Below are 24,484 nucleotides of genomic sequence, written 5' to 3' on the forward strand. Positions count from 1 at the left end.
ATCAGTGAGTAAAGGCAAACTTGACCAAGTCCATTTAGGATTATATTCGAATCGATTCCCATCATCGTTCTTCTGCTGATTCCTAATTGAGGGGCCACCTTGATACACCCCAAACTGATCCAAATTAGAGCATCAAGTCAATGCAAACTGAGATTCACCTTCATTTGAACCGTTTGTAATGTAGGGGGCACACATTCAGTGTGGGACTGGCCCACCAGGATACCAGGAAAACTCCCAGTGGGCCCACGTGTCAGTGGGCCCTCCTGCTCCTGACCATTTGGCCTGCTTTATGGCCATTCCCTATTTCTGAATGGGAACAAAGAGGAGAAATAGATGGAAGAATAGGTGCTAGCATGTAAATAAAAGACTAGGAGAATAAAGAGGTTGGGTGAGGAAAGGAGGAAATAGAGTTTAGAGAGTGGGCCTAGGGTCTAAGGTTTTCTGGTGGGCCCTGGGTTTCCAGTCCAACACTGACCCTTCCTACTCCATAACCTTCTATTTTTCCTTCCACTCCTCCTCAATATCTGCACCCTGAACACTATGCACCCTACTAAACAATAACAATTAACAATAACTGACTTAGGCCCCCACCTTCCCATCTCTGACATCTCATATCATCCCCAGCCATACTCACCTTATCTTAGACCTCCTGTTGCCTTTTCACGGCTCCTCCTTCCATGTAGCACTTTCCTATAATCTCTAATCTTCTTACTATATTTTGATCTGTGAACATCTGAAATTTCTGATCGGCATCTGGTTTACACCTGGGAACTATTGCGTTTATTGGCTACTGGTTGAGCTGGTCTTTACAAGCAGACTGGTTTATTGAGGCAGTTAAAAACCCAGTCAGGGTCGGACTGGGCCGCTGGGATACCGGGAGAAAACCTGGTGGACCCCGGCTGCCCAGACCCAATCCCTTTTACCGCTCCCCCGGCTGCCAGTGTCCCCTCCCCGATGCGTTGTCAGGATGTCGGTGGGTGGCAGGGGCCCGGGCCCACCGGGTTTTTTCCCAGTATCCCAGCGGCCCAGTCCGACCCTGACCATACTAAACATCTAGTACATTAATAGACTGGTGGACAATGGTTGTCCTCTCCTATCAAGTCCATTCTCTTATAGTTCTCTTTCCCTCCAACCAGAGGACAGCTTCCCTGGCTTTTCTTCCTTTCCCTAAAGCTGCTGGCCCTGCTTACTTAATATGGCTTAAATCAAGTATAAACATCAGATTCCGCTCTTAATTCCACTAAATCTTTGATTTATAACATTTTTATTTATTTATTTGTATCCAACCCATAGGAGAGGTGGTGATGGGAATGCCAAGTGCTCATGGTTGGTTCATGCTTACATCTGTATGCCATATGGCGCCTAATAGTGTTTAAAAATTTCTGGGAACAAAGTCCCTGCTTCTATCCTTACAATATATAAAAACAGCCAGCCTTACTGAGTTAGCATTTCCAAAAACAAAACATACAAAAAAAACCCTCCTGATTTATTGCCTGCAGCTGGCAGAATTAACTTTGGAAGCATCTGATTGGTTGCTCTTGGATACTAGACCTGGAGCAAATATTGTGGCTTTTATTCTATTACAATATCATTTTATTTCTCCACAAATTTTGCAGAATTCCTAGTAATATTCTGCGGTTACATTGTTGGTAGTCCTCTTCCATCTGTCCATAAAGTTGAAATTGCCAGCCCGTATTCCAAGCACAATTAATAGGTGATACCCTGATCCATTAGACTGTAGCCAAATTTCAATTAACTTGCCTTAATTAAAGAAGGGGTGTATAGATCTCTGTAAAATTAACTGTTGGGTCTGTCTTATTTGCCATAGACTCCTCCAGGGCATGTTCAGGTCCATTGAGAAGTCTATGGAGACAATCTGCTCTAAGGTGCTTATCTAGAAAGAACTTATAAGAAAAAGGAAAGAGCTGGTCTCTATGGTGTCCAGGGTTGGACTGGGGGGTGCAGGGCCCACCATGTTTGGTGGCCAGGGGAGCTGTAACAGGGATTGGGTCTGGGCCGCTGGGGTCCTAGTTCAACCCTGATGGTGTCTGTGGTCTTCTCTGCTTTCGGTTTTCATCACATGCTTCATTCTGCAACTAAAATATTCCCTGTTGCTAATGACACTGAATAGGCCAAGGAAGCAAGGCAACTATGGACAGAATCCATTAAGCAGTGGATATTTAGCTATGAACATGACTGCTGACATGTAACATTTCCTCTTCTCATAGTCTAAGGCCAATAATACACAAACAAGGCCAAGTGCTTATCTTTCCCCCAGGTTCTTCTGCATATTTGTGGGATATTTTCAGTCTGATGTAACATAATGTGCTCACGAGGGACCTATGTCCAAACCACTTGGTTGGGTCACTCTGTCCTCCTAGAAGTCTAAGCTTCCTGCGTCTTTGGGGATTCTAAGGCTGAAATAGTGAGTTCTTCAATGATTTCCTCTACAATTCACATCATTCATTTCACGTAATTGTTTTCCCCTATAAACAAAGGGGGATTCTCGGAAGTGATGAGCAGTCAGATGAGAGAGACGTCATTGGTAGACAGACTTATAGAGAGAGAGAGAGAGAGAGATCAGGCTAAACGGGATACATGAGACGTGGTACTGATCATACGCAATAAACTCCAGAGTCACTTGACCACAGTTTGATTTATATATAACTTGATTACAGGTATGGGACCCATTATTCAGAATGGTCAGGACCTGGGGTTTTCCGGATAAGGGGTCTTTCCATAATTCGAATCTCCTACCTTAAGTCTGCTAATAAAATTATTTAAACAGTAATTAAACCCAATAGGATTGTTCTGCCCCCAATAAGGGGTAATTATATCTTAGTTGGGATCAAGTACAGGTACTGTTTTATTATTACAGAGAAAAGGGAATCATTTAACCATGAAATAAACCCAATAGGGCTGTTCTGCCCCAATAAGGGGTAATTATATCTTAGTTGGGATCAAGTACAGGTACTGTTTTATTATTACAGAGAAAAGGGAATCATTTAACCATTAAATAAACCCAATAGGGCTGTTCTGCCCCCAATAAGGGGTAATTATATCTTAGTTGGGATCAAGTACAGGCACTGTTTTATTATTACAGAGAAAAGGGAATCATTTAACCATTAAATAAACCCAATAGGGCTGTTCTGCCCCAATAAGGGGTAATTATATCTTAGTTGGGATCAAGTACAGGTACTGTTGTATTATTACAGAGAAAAGGGAATCATTTAACCATTAAATAAACCCAATAGGGCTGTTCTGCCCCCAATAAGGGGTAATTATATCTTAGTTGGGATCAAGTACAGGTACTGTTTTATTATTACAGAGAAAAGGGAATCATTTAACCATGAAATAAACCCAATAGGGCTGTTCTGCCCCAATAAGGGGTAATTATATCTTAGTTGGGATCAAGTACAGGTACTGTTTTATTATTACAGAGAAAAGGGAATCATTTAACCATTAAATAAACCCAATAGGGCTGTTCTGCCCCCAATAAGGGGTAATTATATCTTAGTTGGGATCAAGTACAGGTACTGTTGTATTATTACAGAGAAAAGGGAATCATTTAACCATTAAATAAACCCAATAGGGCTGTTCTGCCCCAATAAGGGGTAATTATATCTTAGTTGGGATCAAGTACAGGTACTGTTGTATTATTACAGAGAAAAGGGAATCATTTAACCATGAAATAAACCCAATAGGGCTGTTCTGCCCCCAATAAGGGGTAATTATATCTTAGTTGGGATCAAGTACAGGTACTGTTTTATTATTACAGAGAAAAGGGAATCATTTAACCATGAAATAAACCCAATAGGGCTGTTCTGCCCCCAATAAGGGGTAATTATATCTTAGTTGGGATCAAGTACAGGTACTGTTTTATTATTACAGAGAAAAGGGAATCATTTTTAAAAATGTGAATTATTTGATTAAAATAGAGTCTATGGAAGATGGCCTTTCCGTAATTCTGGATAATGAGTTTCCGGATAAGGGATCCCATACCTGTACCTTATTAAAAAAAAAAAAATAACCGATCACCACATTTCTGCCTTTCAAACAGCATTTTTATTAACTCTATCATAGTTGCAGGATTTTGCCTGAGCTGGGGAATGTAATGGCAGTTTGCAAACGCTACATTTACAGATTACAGGTGCAAATCCAATTCTTTTATGTACAAAGAAGGCTTAATACATTCGCCCCAAATCAGCCTGCGCTTTCCGATAAGAAGCATTGCATGCTGGGATACATTCCCATGTTAAACAAACTAATCCCCTTTTTTCTTTTTTTCACTCAGCCATTTGCCGTTCAAAAGTCTGTGCATCTAGACATTAGGATAGACGCTTTAGAGCCTGGCAGCTGCTTCGCCTACTGGGGCCTCGCAAGAATCCGGGATGACAGTTGCGTGGGATGACAGTTTTTTTGTTTTTTTTTAATCTAATCCAGCGTTTAGCGACTACGATTCAGCAGAAAAGCCATGATTGAAAACGGCAGGCAGCGAAACTGTTACGAGCCGGAGTTTTAAGTCCGCGGCTCGTCGCTATTTTTAACTGCTGCCATGTTTTATGGTTTCAGGCCCTTCCTTTGAAGTTTTGGAACGGCGATGGGAATAAACTAAAAAAAGAGAGGTGTGAAATTTTTGCAAGGAATCGAAAAAAAAAAATAAAGAGAGAGAGGAGAAGTTGCGCTTGTCATCACGAGGCACGAGAAACTTTTCCTGGGAAAACATTAAAGGGAAACTATACCCCCGAACAATATATTGTATAAACAGCTCATATGTAACACCCTGCTTTAGCTAAATAAACCATTTTCATATAAATATACTTTTTTAGCAGTATGTGCCATTGGGTAATCCTAAATAGGAAACTACCATTTTAGGTACTGAGGGCCGCCCCCTGGGATCATAGGAGTCACAGTGCACACAAACAAGCCAAGGCACACATACATGCTAGGCCCCATCAGCCAATGAATGGGCAGAGTTCTGCCTTTTGCTCCCACACTACTTCCTGTTACAGTTAGAGCTGCATCACTTCCTGTCAGCTGATCTCTGAGGGAGCACACAGCCCATCACTAAACTTAAGGGAAAGGATGTAAAAGGGCAGTACAGGTATGGGACCTGTTACCCAGAATGCTCGGGACCTGGGGTTTTCCGGATAAAGGATCTTTCCATAATTGGGATCTCCATAACTTAAGTCTGCTAAAAATCATTCAAATATTGAATAAACCCAATAGGGCTGTTCTGCCCCCAATAAGGGGTAATTATATCTTAGTTGGGATCAAGTACAGGTACTGTTTTATTATTACAGAGAAAAGGGAATCATTTAACCATTAAATAAACCCAATAGGGCTGTTCTGCCCCAATAAGGGGTAATTATATCTTAGTTGGGATCAAGTACAGGTACTGTTTTATTATTACAGAGAAAAGGGAATCATTTAACCATTAAATAAACCCAATAGGGCTGTTCTGCCCCAATAAGGGGTAATTATATCTTAGTTGGGATCAAGTACAGGTACTGTTTTATTATTACAGAGAAAAGGGAATCATTTAACCATTAAATAAACCCAATAGGGCTGTTCTGCCCCAATAAGGGGTAATTATATCTTAGTTGGGATCAAGTACAGGTACTGTTTTATTATTACAGAGAAAAGGGAATCATTTAACCATGAAATAAACCCAATAGGGCTGTTCTGCCCCCAATAAGGGGTAATTATATCTTAGTTGGGATCAAGTACAGGTACTGTTTTATTATTACAGAGAAAAGGGAATCATTTAACCATTAAATAAACCCAATAGGGCTGTTCTGCCCCCAATAAGGGGTAATTATATCTTAGTTGGGATCAAGTACAGGTACTGTTTTATTATTACTTATCACTTAACATAATATAAACTATCATTCTGGGGGTATAGTTTCCCTTTAATGTAAATGTAATGTTATTTCAGTTTCTAAAATCCAAGGTTTTATAGCTACTGGAATGGTGTTTGAAGTTGAAGTAGACTGGGGATAAAGGAAGGTTAATGGAAGCATAAAGAGGCCAATGTCTCTCTTAACGTAAAGTGCAAACAAATGGTAAATTGTTCCTATTTTTTGCAGTTTACTCACTGCCTTCCCAGTCATAAATGACTCCTATTATATATATGTATAGTTTACCACATCCCACCATAACAGAAATTAAATTCAATTCCCGGTCCTCAATTCTGTATACTCACGGGGAAGTCATCCCTACGGTCGGCAGCAGTCACCTAGATAACTGATTATTTTGAGTTGCTAGGGAGTTGCTAGGGAGATTAAAAGACTTTCCTATTGAAAAAGTTGGACACTGTTGCAATTAGAAAGCATTTAAAAGCCATGTTAAACATCTAAACATACAGCAAGATACAGTATCTTTTCTGAGTTTTTCTTGAAAACGTTTCACCCCTCATCCGAGTGGCTTCTTCAGTTCAAATGACTGGTAGGGAATTCCCCGGTATTTAAACTCTTGATGGTAGTAGAGTCACAGACATCCAATCACAATGGTTCCATTGAACTTGTTTAGTTAGGTGTCAGCTGAAACTGACAGGTGTAAGAAGGTATGATCCAATAACAATGGTACCAATGGGCCTGAGACACCGCTTGTCACCAACATACAATGGCGCGTTGACATCCTTACCCTGTCAGTTTCACAACAATTCACACTTCCAGTCATGTACTTTGAAGGATTAACACCTTCATCAATGAGAATCTTGGTACCATTGTGATTGGATCATACCTTCTTACACCTGTCAGTTTCAGATGACACCTAACTGAACAAGTTCAATGGAACCATTGGGATTGGATGTCTGTGACTGTACTACCATCAAGAGTTTAAATACCGGGGAATTCCCTACCTGTCATTTGAACTGAAGAAGCCACTCGGATGAGTGGTGAAACGTTTTCAAGAAAAACTCAGAAAAGTCCAGTTGTTTTAGACTTAATTCTACTAGATACTGTATATCATGACCTGGATGAATGAGAATCTTCATAGACATACAGCAAGATCATTGGCATTTATTATTCATGGGAAATGTTCAAGATAACTTCCCCTTTAAGTTCTATTCCAGTCTGAAAAATGTTGAAATAAATATCTATAGACGTTACAATATACTCAGGAGAGAGCAGTGTGTAGTTTAATGGGGATTTCTACAGAGATTTGAATTGAGTCGGGTTCCTGCTTTATCTCCATCATAAAAGGTAAGCGAGCAACAAAGGGAATGAGATCTCGGCGGAAAGTCTCTGCTTTCTCTTTATGACGGAAAAATCTGGGGGATTTATTTATTTTTCCTCCTACAGTTTCCCCAGTACAAATCAGTATGGGCCGTAGGAGAAGCAGCCGGGAGGGATTCTGCTCATCGGAAGGTCATAGTGTGGTCAGGAAATGTTTATTCTGGAGTAACATGATATGGAGAAGCACAGAGAGAGATCAACACCGACTGTAAACCACAAGTACGGAATTCAATGGAGGTCTCTTAGAAGGTGACGGAGCTCCAAAAACACCACTCATGCTGCTGACCTGTGTTTTTCCTGAGACTTAGGACTGTTGAGACTGCAACCGAAAGAGCTGTGAGGGGAAATGTCCATATACCATTTATATGTCTCTACCCATGCCCAATATAAAGGCTTTGCCAGAATAGGAAGATCTGATGCCACCAATGACTTCTGTATGCATAAATAATGAAGAGGCCACCATCTTGGTTTTGGTCAACAACATTCTCTACCTCTTCCCTCTGTACATCAGGGGGGGATAAGATGAAATACTTCAATTTTAACATTAAATATAATAAAATGTAAGTGTTGCCACCTTTTTGACCTCATTTTAATCTCAGATGCATCTTGGATAAGGACGCAGCAGTCAGGGTTCTTCATGGACCAAAATGTGTTCATTGATATTGCCTTGATAGAGAAGAAGATTCTAGCACTCTTCCTCATGGAAATAGACATTTAATGGCCAGAAATAACTCAAGTTCTTCTGTGGTGGGTATGGCCACCAGATAAACTGGATATTTAGAACTTCTGCCATGAGTATGGCCACCAAATAAGACAGATATTCCCTCTATGGCAATTTGATCTTCTGTCATGAGTATGGCCACCAGATAAACTGGATATTTCCTCTATGGCAATTAGATCTTCAATTGTGAGTATGGCCACCAGATAAACTGGATATTTCCTCTATGGCAATTAGATCTTCTGTCATGAGTATGGCCACCAGATAAACTGGATATTTCCTCTATGGCAATTGGATCTTCCGTCATGAGTATGGCCACCAGATAAAATGGATATTTCCTCTATGGCAATTAGATTTTCCATCAGGAGTATGGCCACCAGATAAACTGGATATTTCCTCTATGGCAATTAGATCTTCTGTCATGAGTATGGCCACCAGATAAAATGGATATTTTCTCTATGGCAATTAGATCTTTCATCATGGGTATGGCCACCAGATAAACTGGATATTTCCTCTATGGCAATTGGATCTTCCGTCATGAGTATGGCCACAAGATAACATGGATATTTCATCTATGGCAATTAGACCTTCCGTCATGAGTATGGCCACAAGATAACATGGATATTTCCTCTATGGCAATTAGATCTTCTGTCATGAGTATCTATAGAGCTACAGTATATCTATAGAGTTGTATCTCTAGAACTGTATCTATAGAGCTGTATCTATAGAGTTGTATCTCTAGAGCTGTATCTATAGAGCTGTATCTATAGAGTTGTATCTCTAGAACTGTATCTATAGAGCTGTATCTATAGAGTTGTATCTCTAGAGCTGTATCTATACAGCTGTATCTATAGAGTTGTATCTACAGAGCTGTATCTACAGAGTTGTATCTATACGTTGTATCTACAGAGCTGTATCTATAGAGTTGTATCTATAGGGCTGTATCTATAGAGTTGTATCTATACAATTGTATCTATAGAGTTGTATCTATAGAGCTGTATCTATAGAGCTGTATCTATAGAGCTGTATCTATAGAGCTGTATCTACAGAGCTATATCTATAAGTTGTATCTACAGAGCTGTATCTATAGAGTTGTATCTATAAGTTGTATCTACAGAGTTGTATCTACAGAGCTGCATCTATAAGTTGTATCTACAGAGTTGTATCTATACAGTTGTATCTATAGAGTTGTATCTACAGAGTTGTATCTATACAGTTGTATCTATAGAGTTGTATCTATAGAGTTTTATCTATACAGTTGTATCTATAGAGCTGTATCTACAGAGCTTCATCTACAGAGCTGTATCTATAAGTTGTATCTACAGAGTTGTATCTATACAGTTGTATCTATAGAGTTGTATCTATAGAGCTGTATCTATAGAGCTGTATCTATAGAGTTGTATCTATACAGTTGTATCTATAGAGTTGTATCTATAGAGTTGTATCTATACAGTTGTATCTATAGAGTTGTATCTATACAGTTGTATCTATACAGTTGTATCTATAGAGTTGTATCTATAGAGTTGTATCTATAGAGTTGTATCTATAGAGTTGTATCTATAGAGTTGTATCTATAGAGCTGTATCTATAGAGCTGTATCTATAGAGTTGTATCTATAGAGTTGTATCTATAGAGCTGTATCTATAAGTTGTATCTACAGAGCTGTATCTATAGAGTTGTATCTATAGAGTTGTATCTATAGAGTTGTATCTATAGAGTTGTATCTATAGAGTTGAACATTTAGTCAGCCCACTTTAGTGTCATTTTTATTTGATATAATAATTTATAATATAATAATTGAATTCAGAATGCAAATAAGTCAACTGGGTGGTGAGCCGGCAGGGGCATGCTGGGTAGCAACCGGCGTCAACAGTTTTTTATCACTACATTAAACCATTACAACAAAGCATCAACAATGAAACTGTTCTCTTATAGCTACAAGATCCTCGTTAATGAACCCCTTGTTAGAGAGATCTACAGATGGAGCTCCGCCTACCCAACATTATTTCTTGAGATATCCTAGACAGGATTCCTTTGGGTTTTACTTTAATTTAAAAAATCAACTTTAACTTAAGTTTAGATTTGAAAAAAAATCTAACTCTATGGGATATTGAGGGAAATTACTCTGCAGTCACTGTTTGTACTGTGTCTGAATTGTTTTCCTGGGAAACCATTTTTATTATACAACTACCACATTGTATATCAGCTTTAGAGAAAAGTCATTATATTGACTTTGATTTTAAAACAACAATCTTTATGTAATCTAATGAGAGTTCAGACTGAAGAGGGAAGAACTGCAATTCACCAACTCATAATGGAGGATATAAAGTAAATTGGCAAAGTGCAATAAAACGGGCATATTCCGCCATATTCTCTGCACCCAAGTAATTGGCAAAGTGCAATAAAACGGGCATATTCCGCCATATTCTCTGCACCCAAGTAATTGGCAAAGTGCAATAAAACGGGCATATTCCGCCATATTCTCTGCACCCAAGTAATTGGCAAAGTGCAATAAAACGGGCATATTCCGCCATATTCTCTGCACCCAAGTAATTGGCAAAGTGCAATAAAATGGGCATATTCCGTCATATACTCTGCACCCAAGTAATTGGCAAAGTGCAATAAAACGGGCATATTCCGCCATATTCTCTGCACCCAAGTAATTGGCAAAGTGCAATAAAACGGGCATATTCCGCCATATTCTCTGCACCCAAGTAATTGGCAAAGTGCAATAAAACGGGCATATTTTGCCATATTCTCCGCACCCAAGTAATTGGCAAAGTGCAATAAAACGGGCATATTTTGCCATATTCTCTGCACCCAAGTAATTGGCAAAGTGCAATAAAACGGGCATATTCCGCCATATTCTCTGCACCCAAGTAATTGGCAAAGTGCAATAAAACGGGCAGCTTCCGCCATATTCTCTGCACCCAACTAATTGGCAAAGTGCAATAAAACGGGCAGCTTCCGCCATATTCTCTGCACCCAAGTAATTGGCAAAGTGCAATAAAATGGGTATATTCCGCCATATTCTCTGCACCCAGCCTTCCACCCTTGATGAGCACAAAATGGCGATGGTGCTCCAATGAATACATTGCTGCTTGTATTTGGCAGCACTGTATTCGTGAGGGGCACTGGGGGAGGGACTTAGGCACCCTTACACCTCTCAGTGCTCTGGCATGTCTAGGGTATTTGAAAATGATACCTTATGCCTTTACCTCGTCTATAGGAATATAGGAACTCAAATATCTATCTGCCAATATCTCTTAGATGAGGAAAGCAATCCATCCAATGTTGGACTTGCCCAGGATGCTAAAAAAAACTACTGCTGGGTCCGAGTAAAGGAGCTATATCTACCCAACATTATTTCTTGAGATATCCTACTCATTTTACTCATCCAATGTTGGACTGGCCCACAAGGATGCTAAAAAACACTACTGCTGGGTCCAAGTAAAGGTGAGAGATAAAAAGTGGAAACAATGTTTAAACCAATGTGTCTGTAGAGATCCTTGTTCATGAACCCCTTGTTAGAAAGATATACAGATGGAGCTCTATCTACCCAACATTATTTCTTTAGCTATCCTACTTATTTTACTCATCCAATGTTGGACTGGTCCACCAAGATGCTAAAAACACCTCCTGCTGGGTCTGACTTATCAAGTCAATCCAGAGTACAGGAGTAGTTGAGTGGAGTAAAAGAATAAAGGTGAGAGACAAGGGGGAGACAATGTTTCAAGGGTGGGTCTGTAGTCTAAGGTTTATTGGGGAGCCCCGGCACCCTTGTGCAGCCATGAGTATATTATGTAGCCATCAGGTCATCAAGCACGTGAGTGGTCATCAAGAGTTGAGTAAAAGAATATAGGTGAGAGATAAAAGGTGGAAACTATGTTGTAATGTGTAATTTTTATTTGGTATAATTAGAAAACTAGAAAAGTGCTATACCAGTGTGTCTATACCAGTGTGTCTGTAGAGATCCTTGACCATGAACCCCTTGTTAGAAAGATCTACAGATGGAGCTCCTCCTACCCAACATTATTTCTTGAGATATCCTACTCATCCAATGTTGGACTGGCCCACCAAGATGCTAAAAAAAACTCCTGCTGGGTCTGAGTGGTCACTCAACCTCTTGATCTCTTATAGCTAGAAGATCCTTGTTAATGAACCCCTTGTTAGAAAGATCTACAGATGGAGCTTTGCCTACTCAACATTATTTCTTGAGATATCCTACTCATCCAATGTTGGACTGGCCCACCAAGATGCTAAAAAAAACTCCTGCTGGGTCCAAGTGGTCACTCAACCTCTTGATCTCTTATAGCTAGAAGATCCTTGTTAATGAACCCCTTGTTAGAAAGATCTACAGATGGAGCTCTGCCTACCCAACATTATTTCTTGAGATATAATACTCATCCAATGTTGGACTGGCCCACCAAGATGCTAAAAAAAATCCTGCTGGGTCTGAGTGGTCACTCAACCTCTTGATCTCTTATAGCTAGAAGATCCTTGTTAATGAACCCCTTGTTAGAAAGATCTACAGATGGAGCTCTGCCTACCCAACATTATTTCTTGAGATATCCTACTCATCCAATGTTGGACTGGCCCACCAAGATGCTACAAAAACTCCTGTGGGTCCAAGTGGTCACTCAACCTCTTGATCTCTTATAGCTAGAAGATCCTTGTTAATGAACCCCTTGTTAGAAAGATCTACAGATGGAGCTCTGCCTACCCAATATTATTTCTTGAGATATCCTACTCATCCAATGTTGGACTGGCCCACCAAGATGCTACAAAAACTCCTGTGGGTCCAAGTGATCACTCAACCTCTTGATCTCTTATAGCTAGAAGATCCTTGTTAATGAACCCCTTGTTAGAAAGATCTACAGATGGAGCTCTGCCTACCCAACATTATTTCTTGAGATATCCTACTCATCCAATGTTGGACTGGCCCACCAAGATGCTAAAAAAAACTCCTGCTGGGTCCAAGTGGTCACTCAACTTCTTGATCTCTTATAGCTAGAAGATCCTTGTTAATGAACCCCTTGTTAGAAAGATCTACAGATGGAGCTCTACCTACCCAACATTATTTCTTGAGATATCCTACTCATCCAATGTTGGACTGGCCCACCAAGATGCTACAAAAACTCCTGTGGGTCCAAGTGGTCACTCAACCTCTTGATCTCTTATAGCTAGAAGATCCTTGTTAATGAACCCCTTGTTATAAAGATCTACAGATGGAGCTCTGCCTACCCAATATTATTTCTTGAGATATCCTACTCATCCAATGTTGGACTGGCCCACCAAGATGCTAAAAAAAACTCTTGCTGGGTCCAAGTGGTCACTCAACCTCTTGACTTACCAAGTCAATCCAGAGTACAGGAGTGGTTGAGTGGAGTTAAAGAATAAAGATGAGGATGGTCCTTTAGTCTAAGGTTTATTGGGGAGCCCCAATGAATATATTATGTAGCCATCAGGTCATCAAGCACCATGGGAACACATCAGTAAAAGCCTCCTCCTATACTAGAAAACTAGCGAACAGAACTAAGCCTTGATGGGTTTAGTCCTCTCCGTACACTCCAATACACTAAGAAAGTAAATGATTCTGGTAATTTGGGAAGATTAATTTTTATTCACAACAGAGGAAGGCCATGTCCTGCTTTATAAATAACAGCAACAGCCATTCCTTCGATATCAGGACGTTATTATTGCTTCGATAGCCAACGAGCCGCAAAGCCGGCAGATGCTTTCATTAACAATGGATGATTAGTTTCCTTCCAGGACAGAAACAATTTCCTTTGTTTATGGAAACTTGAAAACATTCATTATTTCTCAAAAAAAAAGATAGCGGGGTATACAAACGAGGGGAGATAATTGCATCACAATCTGTAATGGAATGGAACACGTCTACAGGCAAATGGGCTCCACCATCTCTCATTTACTGTTCCTCCAAATGTACCTTAATTATATCTGCACTTCCAACACACAGAAACATATTCCCACAACTCTGAGTATTACTCATGTATTATAAGGGATAATGTACCCCCTACTGTAAATGATAAGGATATTAGCAGTCACTGAGGGGTTCTGTGCCCATATAAAGGCACAAGGCTGCAGGCTGAGTTATACAGGGAACACTGAGTATCACTCATGTATTATAAGGGATAATGTACCCCCTACTGTAAATGATAAGGATATTAGCAGTCACTGAGGGGTTCTGTGCCCATATAAAGGCACAAGGCTGCAGGCTGAGTTATACAGGGAACTCTGAGTATCACTCATGTATTATAAGGGATAATGTACCCCCTACTGTAAATGATAAGGATATTAGCAGTCACTGAGGGGTTCTGTGCCCATATAAAGGCACAAGGCTGCAGGCTGAGTTATACAGGGAACTCTGAGTATCACTCATGTATTATAAGGGATAATGTACCCCCTAATGTAAATGATAAGGATATTAGCAGTCACTGAGGGGTTCTGTGCCCATATAAAGGCACAAGGCTGCAGGCTGAGTTATACAGGGAACTCTGAGTATCACTCATGTATTATAAGGGATAATGTACCCCCTACTGTAAATGATAAGGATATTAGCAGTCACTGAGGGGTTCTGTGCCCATATAAAGGCACAAGGCTGCAGGCTGAGTTATACAGGGAACTCTGAGTATCACTCATGTATTATAAGGGATAATGTACCCCCTACTGTAAATGATAAGGATATTAGCAGTCACTGAGGGGTTCTGTGCCCATATAAAGGCACAAGGCTGCAGGCTGAGTTTTACCGGGAACTCTGAGTATCACTCATGTATTATAAGGGATAATGTACCCCCTACTGTAAATGATAAGGATATTAGCAGTCACTGAGGGGTTCTGTGCCCATATAAAGGCACAAGGCTGCAGGCTGAGTTATACAGGGAACTCTGAGTATCACTCATGTATTATAAGGGATAATGTACCCCCTACTGTAAATGATAAGGATATTAGCAGTCACTGAGGGGTTCTGTGCCCATATAAAGGCACAAGGCTGCAGGCTGAGTTTTACCGGGAACTCTGAGTATCACTCATGTATTATAAGGGATAATGTACCCCCTACTGTAAATGATAAGGATATTAGCAGTCACTGAGGGGTTCTGTGCCCATATAAAGGCACAAGGCTGCAGGCTGAGTTTTACCGGGAACTCTGAGTATCACTCATGTATTATAAGGGATAATGTACCCCCTACTGTAAATGATAAGGATATTAGCAGTCACTGAGGGGTTCTGTGCCCATATAAAGGCACAAGGCTGCAGGCTGAGTTATACAGGGAACTCTGAGTATCACTCATGTATTATAAGGGATAATGTACCCCCTACTGTAAATGATAAGGATATTAGCAGTCACTGAGGGGTTCTGTGCCCATATAAAGGCACAAGGCTGCAGGCTGAGTTATACAGGGAACTCTGAGTATCACTCATGTATTATAAGGGATAATGTACCCCCTACTGTAAATGATAAGGATATTAGCAGTCACTGAGGGGTTCTGTGCCCATATAAAGGCACAAGGCTGCAGGCTGAGTTATACAGGGAACTCTGAGTATCACTCATGTATTATAAGGGATAATGTACCCCCTACTGTAAATGATAAGGATATTAGCAGTCACTGAGGGGTTCTGTGCCCATATAAAGGCACAAGGCTGCAGGCTGAGTTTTACCGGGAACTCTGAGTATCACTCATGTATTATAAGGGATAATGTACCCCCTACTGTAAATGATAAGGATATTAGCAGTCACTGAGGGGTTCTGTGCCCATATAAAGGCACAAGGCTGCAGGCTGAGTTATACAGGGAACTCTGAGTATCACTCATGTATTATAAGGGATAATGTACCCCCTACTGTAAATGATAAGGATATTAGCAGTCACTGAGGGGTTCTGTGCCCATATAAAGGCACAAGGCTGCAGGCTGAGTTATACAGGGAACTCTGAGTATCACTCATGTATTATAAGGGATAATGTACCCCCTACTGTAAATGATAAGGATATTAGCAGTCACTGAGGGGTTCTGTGCCCCCCATATAAAGGCACAAGGCTGCAGGCTGAGTTATACAGGGAACTCTGAGTATCACTCATGTATTATAAGGGATAATTATATGATATGAGTGGTTGTTTTAGACATAAAAAACAGAATATATATATTGGTAATATGAATTTCATGTATAAAGGTAGGAGACCTGTTGAACGGTGCCCTAATATCTTCATACAAGTTTCTGAAGTGAATCTTTAGAGATGAAGAAGAGATCCTGTTCAATCTAATTCATATTTTATCTGGGACTCTTAATGAAAATCACATTTCTTGGATACATTGAAGGAAAAATAAGTCAAGTAGAAATATCTGAGGGTTTATAAGCAGTGCTGCTTTATATTTACCCTTTCCTTGGTCTCGTTGAACAGGTACTTTGCACATTCGGTATAATTCGCCCATGTTCGGTTATTTCCCGGCACCAGCTCCCAGCTTCCGTTCATGTCACACCTTCGATATGCATGGCCTGCCAGATACGAGAATAGGTTTAGCCCGTTGCACAGAGATACAGTAACATTGCCCCTCCGCATTGCCTCTCACTCACCCAATGCAGTCTCACTAATAATAGCAACATCAGCTATGGGTAGTGATGAGCGAATCTGTCCCGTTTCGCTTCACCGAAACGGCGAAAATGTCGCGCGGCTATTCTTTCGTCATCTGCGGCTATTTTATTGTCGCCCGCGGCTATTCTGTTGTTGCCCGTGGCTATTATTTTGTCGCACGGCTATTCTTTTGTCGTCTGCGGCTATTCTTTTGTCGCCCGCGGCTATTCTGTTGTCGCCCATGGCTATTCTTTTGTCGAACGGCTATTCTTTCGTCGTCTGCGGCTATTCTTTTGTCACCCACGGCTATTCTGTTGTCGCCCATAGCTATTCTTTTGTTGTGCAGCAATTCTTTTGTCACCCACAGCTATTCTTTTGTCGCCCGCGGCTATTCTGCTGTCGCCCATGGCTATTCTTTTGTCGCACGGCTATTCTTTTGTCGTCTGCGGCTATTCTTTTGTCTCCCGCGGCTATTTTTTTGTCACCCGCAGCTATTCTTTTGTCATGTGGCTATTCTTTTCTGACACACGACTATTCTTTTGACATGGGCGAAAATTTTTTGCCACATGGCGAATTTTTCAGCAGCAAACTTTTTCATCCGTTTCGTGAAACAATCCGCCAATGGCAAAACGCGTAAATTCGCCCTGAATCCATGTCTGGCGAAACATTTCGGCCATCACTAGCTATGGGTAAAGGTGGCCATACACGGTTGGTGGTATCAGGCTAATTTGGTTGTTTGGACCTGGGACTAAACAATCCAATTAGAATGGCAGGTATAGGCGCAGTTGGTTCAGGGACTGCCTCAACGAGCCAATGTGGGCCCCAATCCGACTGAAAAATGAAACCTGCCTGATTGAAATCTGCCCAATTTCAGGCTAAATGTCAGTCGTGCAGGTCCATCGTTCCTGCTGAATCGGTCTAAAGGACCGATATAGGCAGCTAGAATGGGCCCGTGTATGGCCACCTTTACTCTACTAGACCTAAATTACTAAATAACTCCCTTATTTTTTGCCTTTCTAAAGAGGATGGGGAATACAGTGCAACCAAACAATAGAAATATATATTTCCAACTTGGGCCAATTAAATCATTTCTATTATTCAGCTAATAGGCCCAGTGGATTGTACATAATGTAACATAGAAATGTTAGTTTTTGTCACACTGTGGAACCCAATCTTCCACTTTCATAGGGGGGGACTTTCCAAACGTGTCGGTAAAGGAAAATGTCATGAAAAAGTCTTTATAAAATGTGGTTCGTGCCCCGACTTATTCACAGACCAGCTATTTTTCCACCGTCTACTGACAATTTTCAAAAAATGTTGTTAAAAGATGGGTGTGGCAATTGTGTGCAAACTTTTTGACAATTAGTCATACCCACAACATATTTACAGACATTTTTTATGCCAAAATGCCAGGAAAAAATGTTCATAGTTAAATTTGGTTCTGTATAAAGAACATTTTTTGGCCCACAAATGACATTTTCACAGCACAATAATAACACTTTTTTACCGTGTATACAACACTTGGTGGCATTATGACAAATCCATAAAACTATAAGAAACGTTCTGTTGAACTGTTGTGCTTACGACTTTTTTACAATTTCCCGACTGACACTTTGAGAACTACGCACTTACCGACACTTATGTGAATCCCCCCCCATAGAAATTATCTCTGAAGCCAAGTTTAATAAAGCTGAAGCCCCATGAACTGTAGGAAGATGTCTACATGGGTCAATGTTCCTTCAGATGACAAGGGTGATAAACTAAACTTCAGATCTGTTGAGTCAACCAACATCTCCAGTCATCCCAACATCTCCAGTCACCCCAACATCTCCAGTCATCCCAACATCTCCAGTCACCCCAACATCTCCAGTCATCCCAACATCTCCAGTCATCCCAATGATCTCCAGTCATCCCAACATCTCCAGTCACCCCAACATCTCCAGTCATCCCAACATCTCCAGTCATCCCAACATCTCCAGTCACCCCAACATCTCCAGTCATCCCAACATCTCCAGTCACCCCAACATCTCCAGTCATCCCAACATCTCCAGTCATCCCAATGATCTCCAGTCATCCCAACATCTCCAGTCATCCCAATGATCTCCAAATATACTGGGAGTTGTACATCCCAAATACTTGTAGTTTTCATCAAAAGATCTGAGGAAATTACCTTTGTGGTTGAAATCTTGGATGTATTCAGGGCAAGATATAGACACTGTATTTCCAGGCAATCCTTCGGGCCAGCAGACAACTCCATCCCACTCCGGCAAGCATAAGCCATCTGCAAAGGGTAAATTCAAGAGTTTATTTATTGCTTCAACCAATCATTTAATTGTTGTTTCTCTCTTTCTGTAGGCAATAGAAACATGAAGATGTCAAGTGATGCATTAAGTTTCCTATCTTGTGATGTGCAGAGCAAGCAAAGCCAATCACTAATATCTAAAGGTGTCCATACACGGGCCGATTCAAGCTGCCGATATGGCCCCTTAGACCTACTCGGCAGTTTATCGGCCCGTGTATGGGCACTAACAATGGGCCTGCCAGACCGATATTGGCCAGATATTGATCGGGCAGGTTTAAAAATTTAGTTGGATCAGGGAACGCATCGGCTCGTTGATGTGGTCCCTGAACAGACTGCACCTACAGTATACCCGTCGACCAAATTAGCCTGAATGAACCCAATATCGTCCACCCGTAGGTGGGGATATCAGGAGAAGATCCGTTCACTTTGCCAAGCGAGTAGATCTTAACGTGTATGGGCACCTTAAGGGGCATTACCAGGATGTCAATAGTAGCAACCTACTGACCTGACCCACCTTACCCGATCTACATCTGCAGAGACATGCCATATTTTATTTATGAAGTCTCCTTTATTCTTTCCAACAATACATAATAGCAGAATATAGTTGACTGAAAACCCATAAAACCAAGAAGCAAAGAAAGATCTTACATCTGAGCCGGCTCTGATGTAAAAAGTGTTTGTGAGCCACACAAGCATGAAAAGAATTCCTTGGGGAAGCCAAATAAAGACTGTGATTGGCTATTTGGTAGCCCCATGGGGACTGCTGACTCTGTTCGGAGTAAAGCTGTATCTCTGTGCTTCCAAAACTTGTCTCCAAGCCAGAAATGTAAATGTTGAAGCCACCGGGAGCAACATCAAAGGAGATGGTGAGCAACATGTTACTTGTGAGTCACTGATTGGGGTCAGTGCCCCTAAGCATTATGGGTCACGCTCTGGGTAGATTTGTTGCAGTCTCGCGGGGGCTACATAAGTCAGGTGGAACACTTTTATTGAAGTTTCCCTAATAGCTAGAAATATCCTTTATTTGTAAGGTCTTGCCTATATGCTGCTTATATAACAAAGTAAGAAAATATATTGTAAACAACTAATTGCCCAGCTAAGTAACATGATTTGGGGAAAAACAATCTTTTTCTGTCATTTTGCTTTATGGTTTATGGGGCACAACTTGTTGCATAACTATCAGCACTAAAAATCAAATGAGCTTTTTATGTGCCTGTTGAAAGCCTTTCGCTGGATATGAACGAGCCTGAGCTCAGCGTCAGTTCTACAACTCTACAAAGTGGATAGATAATTCCCCGAGACAATTCCCAGAGACTATTCCCAGAGACAATTCCCAGAGACAATTCCCAGAGACACTGGTTTTAGTTCTGCAGAACCCCAGGGACGGACATATTGCTTCCCCTTGTTCATCTTACTGCATTTAACTATAAACAGTCATTTCAGAACGACAAAGAACACCCATATTCCCAGCCATATTCCCAGAAGCCATTAAGGGCCTTAATAAAAGTTATATATATATATATATATATATATTATTTCATAAACATCTTGACAAAGTCCTAATAAATGTAAAGGCCGTACATAGCCAGGAACTATATTTTTATTTTGTTCTATTTTGTGGGCGAGTCATGGATATGTATTATCTAGTAAATTGGGCTAGGTGGGGCTTTGGAATATGTATTATCTAGTAAATTGGGCTAGGCGGGGCTTTGGAATATGTATTATCTAGTAAATTGGGCTAGGCAGGGCTTTGGAATATGTATTATCTAGTAAATTGGGCTAGGCAGGGCTTTGGAATTTATGGTAGGGTTGAATTCTAGTAAATTGGGCTAGGCGGGGCTTTGGAATATGTATTATCTAGTAAATTGGGCTAGGCGGGGCTTTGGAATATGTATTATCTAGTAAATTGGGCTAGGCGGGGCTTTGGAATATGTATTATCTAGTAAATTGGGCTAGGCAGGGCTTTGGAATATGTATTATCTAGTAAATTGGGCTAGGCGGGGCTTTGGAATATGTATTATCTAGTAAATTGGGCTAGGCGGGGCTTTGGAATATGTATTATCTAGTAAATTGGGCTAGGCGGGGCTTTGGAATATGTATTATCTAGTAAATTGGGCTAGGCGGGGCTTTGGAATATGTATTATCTAGTAAATTGGGCTAGGCGGGGCTTTGGAATATGTATTATCTAGTAAATTGGGCTAGGCGGGGCTTTGGAATATGTATTATCTAGTAAATTGGGCTAGGCAGGGCTTTGGAATATGTATTATCTAGTAAATTGGGCTAGGCAGGGCTTTGGAATATGTATTATCTAGTAAATTGGGCTAGGCAGGGCTTTGGAATATGTATTATCTAGTAAATTGGGCTAGGCGGGGCTTTGGAATATGTATTATCTAGTAAATTGGGCTAGGCGGGGCTTTGGAATATGTATTATCTAGTAAATTGGGCTAGGCGGGGCTTTGGATAGCCAACAGGCTAAGGGACTAATATGTAATATATATTATCTTGTAGATTGTAAGCTCTTTTGGGCAGGGATCTCTTCACCTCCTGTATCGGTTATTGGTTGCTTTATATGTTACTCTGTATGTCCAATGTATGTAACCCACTTATTGTACAGCGCTGCGGGATATGTTGGCGCTTTATAAATAAATGCTAATAATAAATAATAATAATCTAGTAAAATGGGCTAGGTGGGGCTTTGAATAGCCAACAAATTAAAGATGGCTGGTCACTTAGATTGTAAGCTCTACGGGTCAGGGACCTCCTTCCTACTGTGTCTCATACCACATGGCACTTATTCCCTGTGCATTTATACTTATTTATTGTATTTATTATAACACTTGTCCTTGTATTTCTGTATATTGTAAGACTGTACAGCGCCGTGTACCCTTGTGGCGCTTTATAAATAAAGTTATACATACATACATACATACATACATACATACATACATACATACAGTACATACATACATACATACATACAGTACATACATACATACATACATACAGCCCATACATACATACATACATACATACATACATACAGTACATACATACATACAGTACATACATACATACAGCCCATACATACATACATACATACATACATACAGTACATACATACATACAGCCCATACATACATACATACATACATACAGCCCATACATACATACATACAGTACATACATACAGTACATACATACATACAGCCCATACATACATACATACAGTACATACATACAGTACATACATACATACAGCCCATACATACAGTACATACATACATACAGTACATACATACATACAGCCCATACATACATACATACATACAGTACATACATACATACAGCCCATACATACATACATACAGTACATACATACATACATACAGCCCATACATACATACATACATACATACATACATACATACACACATACATACATACATACATACATACATACATACATACATACAGTACATACATACATACACACATACATACATACATACATACATACATCAGAGCAGAGCTGATGCTGACAAAAACCTGCCAATTAAAATCCACTTTTGGATTCTGAGAATATTCTGGGAAAATGATAAATCCAGTAAAGAGAAAACGCAGCCTTAATGGGACCACAACAAAATGGCGTCAATTCTTGGAAAACTTCTGCTGTTCTACTGTATTTAGTTAGCAATAAATATTGTGTTTATTGTAGCGTTTCTTTCAGCAACAGATACGCTCTTTATTTATATTCTGACAAATGTTGGTAAAAAAATAACGGTAATATTGTATATTTATTTCTTCATGTAATATGTAATACATTGGCACGGCCCAATTCCAAGCCTATACCATAACCTGGATGAAAAATACCCAGTGTTCCTTTAAAACCCCCTGAACAAATTGTGTGAAGCCGAGATGTGTTCCGTCGCTTTAAACCATTTCAGATAAAGAATTCCGAGCGTTGCCAAAGAAATTATTTCTGCAGCGCAGAAGGTGTTTGAGTTGGACGCACATTATAAGCCGGGGAACGTGACCTTACGAGCGAGACAGCTTGTACATTAAGGTGGCACTCACTTCCAAATCGTTCCTATTTGCTCGAAGTGTGAAGTTCAACAGAGCGTTTTCTTTGTGTATAAATGAGATTTATTAGCGCAAAACAAGTTGCCTCGCAAACCGCGGTGCTGGTGGATATTGACATAAATCAAATTAGCGCGTGGGATGCTGAAAGGAGAAATGAATTTTCGAACCTAAACCTTCCATTTATTTCTTTATACACAGACGCTAACAATCAGTAAAATTCAGCTTTGATGTGAAGCAGATGTGAGCCGGCGAGGGACGGGCATCACGTACGGGAATGAGCGCTTTGATGAGCTACATAAATACCGTCATTATTCCCTGTGGCCCACTGAGCGCAAGGTCGCGTGATGGTTAAGGTGGCCATACACGGGCCAATTGTAGCTGCCCATATTGGTCCATTGGACAGGGGCAGGAACGAGGAGCATGCCTGACCGATATCTGGCCTGAAATTGGCCAGATATCGATCAGTCACGTTAAAAGATTTAAGATGGCCATACACGTGCCGATTGTAGCCGCCAATATCAGTCCCTTGGAACGATTCAGCAGCTTATTGGCCCGTGTAGGGGCAGCAACGACTGGCCTGCCCTGAAATTGGCCAGATATGGATCGGGCAAGTTAAAAAGTAGTAGTCAGGTTTCAGGTAGAAAGTTCCTGATTCACCATCCAAGTGGGCAGTCTGCGGGTACCCTACCTGGGCATCCGGTTCCGCTGCAGGTCTCAAAAATCCCAGCCACCCCTTTTTTTTTCAAGCTAGTTTTTCCATTTACCTGGCTGATCTGTCACTGGTCGGGTAAGGGTTGGGCACTGGTCTGTCCAACCAGACCTATTCAGGGTATTCTTTGTAAAATCTATTGACGATTATATATTGGATATCAGGATTCACATGATATTTTTGGGGTTGTTTTGGGCTCTTTACGCCTACTCTATCCCATGGCAGATATAACCAAAGGTAAAAATTGGATGCAGCTAATGAATAGGTGTAGTCTTATGCTAGAGTCCTTCCGTAGGTGCAGTGACATACCTGAGGAAGGGCTCTGCCCCAAAATATTGCCTCTTAATAAACACAGAAAGACTGTCCTTCCACCTTTCTTTTGGATATTCGGTGAACCTGGATCATTGCCATAAGGAGCACCCACATTGAGTGAAAGAAGTTTTGACACAGATGTTGTGTGTGTATATATATTGTGAATATATGCCATTTTGCTTTGGGACCTCATTGGAGAGGACTTTTTGTTTGGAAAATACCTTTGCTGCCCAATTGTTTTTGCATGATCTCCAAGAACGTAACCATAAGTGCCATGGAGATCGCTATAGCAATCTCCACTGATCTCTTAGTGCCCAATAAAGGAGTGCCCAAATGAGTCAGGCCAAAACTGGTCCATGTACTATAACGAAGGGTCAAAATTCAAAAGAAACCCATTGTCAGTCATCAATCAAAATCTGGGTGGTGATGAATCCATCAGCACAAGTTGAGTGTCAATGGGACATCAAGTGGTCCACTATTAGCCCAAGGACTACAACAACACCACCAGACAACTTTAGACTGGACACAAACTTATAA

At 40.6% G+C, this 24,484-nt stretch overlaps 1 protein-coding gene across 1 annotated transcript in view; it reads right to left on the reverse strand.

Annotated features, from left to right (window-relative positions):
* pth1r (parathyroid hormone 1 receptor) overlaps nt 1-24,484 on the reverse strand; it is a 227,986-nt gene that overhangs the window by 44,991 nt on the left and 158,511 nt on the right. Inside the window, exons 3-4 of the mRNA XM_002939365.5 lie at nt 18,715-18,825; nt 16,350-16,468 (exon numbers count right to left, since the gene is read on the reverse strand). Coding sequence (XP_002939411.2) covers nt 16,350-16,468; nt 18,715-18,825 — 230 coding nt within the window. The remainder of the gene's footprint in view (nt 1-16,349; nt 16,469-18,714; nt 18,826-24,484) is intronic.

This window comes from Xenopus tropicalis, chromosome 6 (genome assembly GCF_000004195.4).
Source record: "Xenopus tropicalis strain Nigerian chromosome 6, UCB_Xtro_10.0, whole genome shotgun sequence".
Classification (NCBI taxonomy): Eukaryota; Metazoa; Chordata; class Amphibia; order Anura; family Pipidae; genus Xenopus; species Xenopus tropicalis.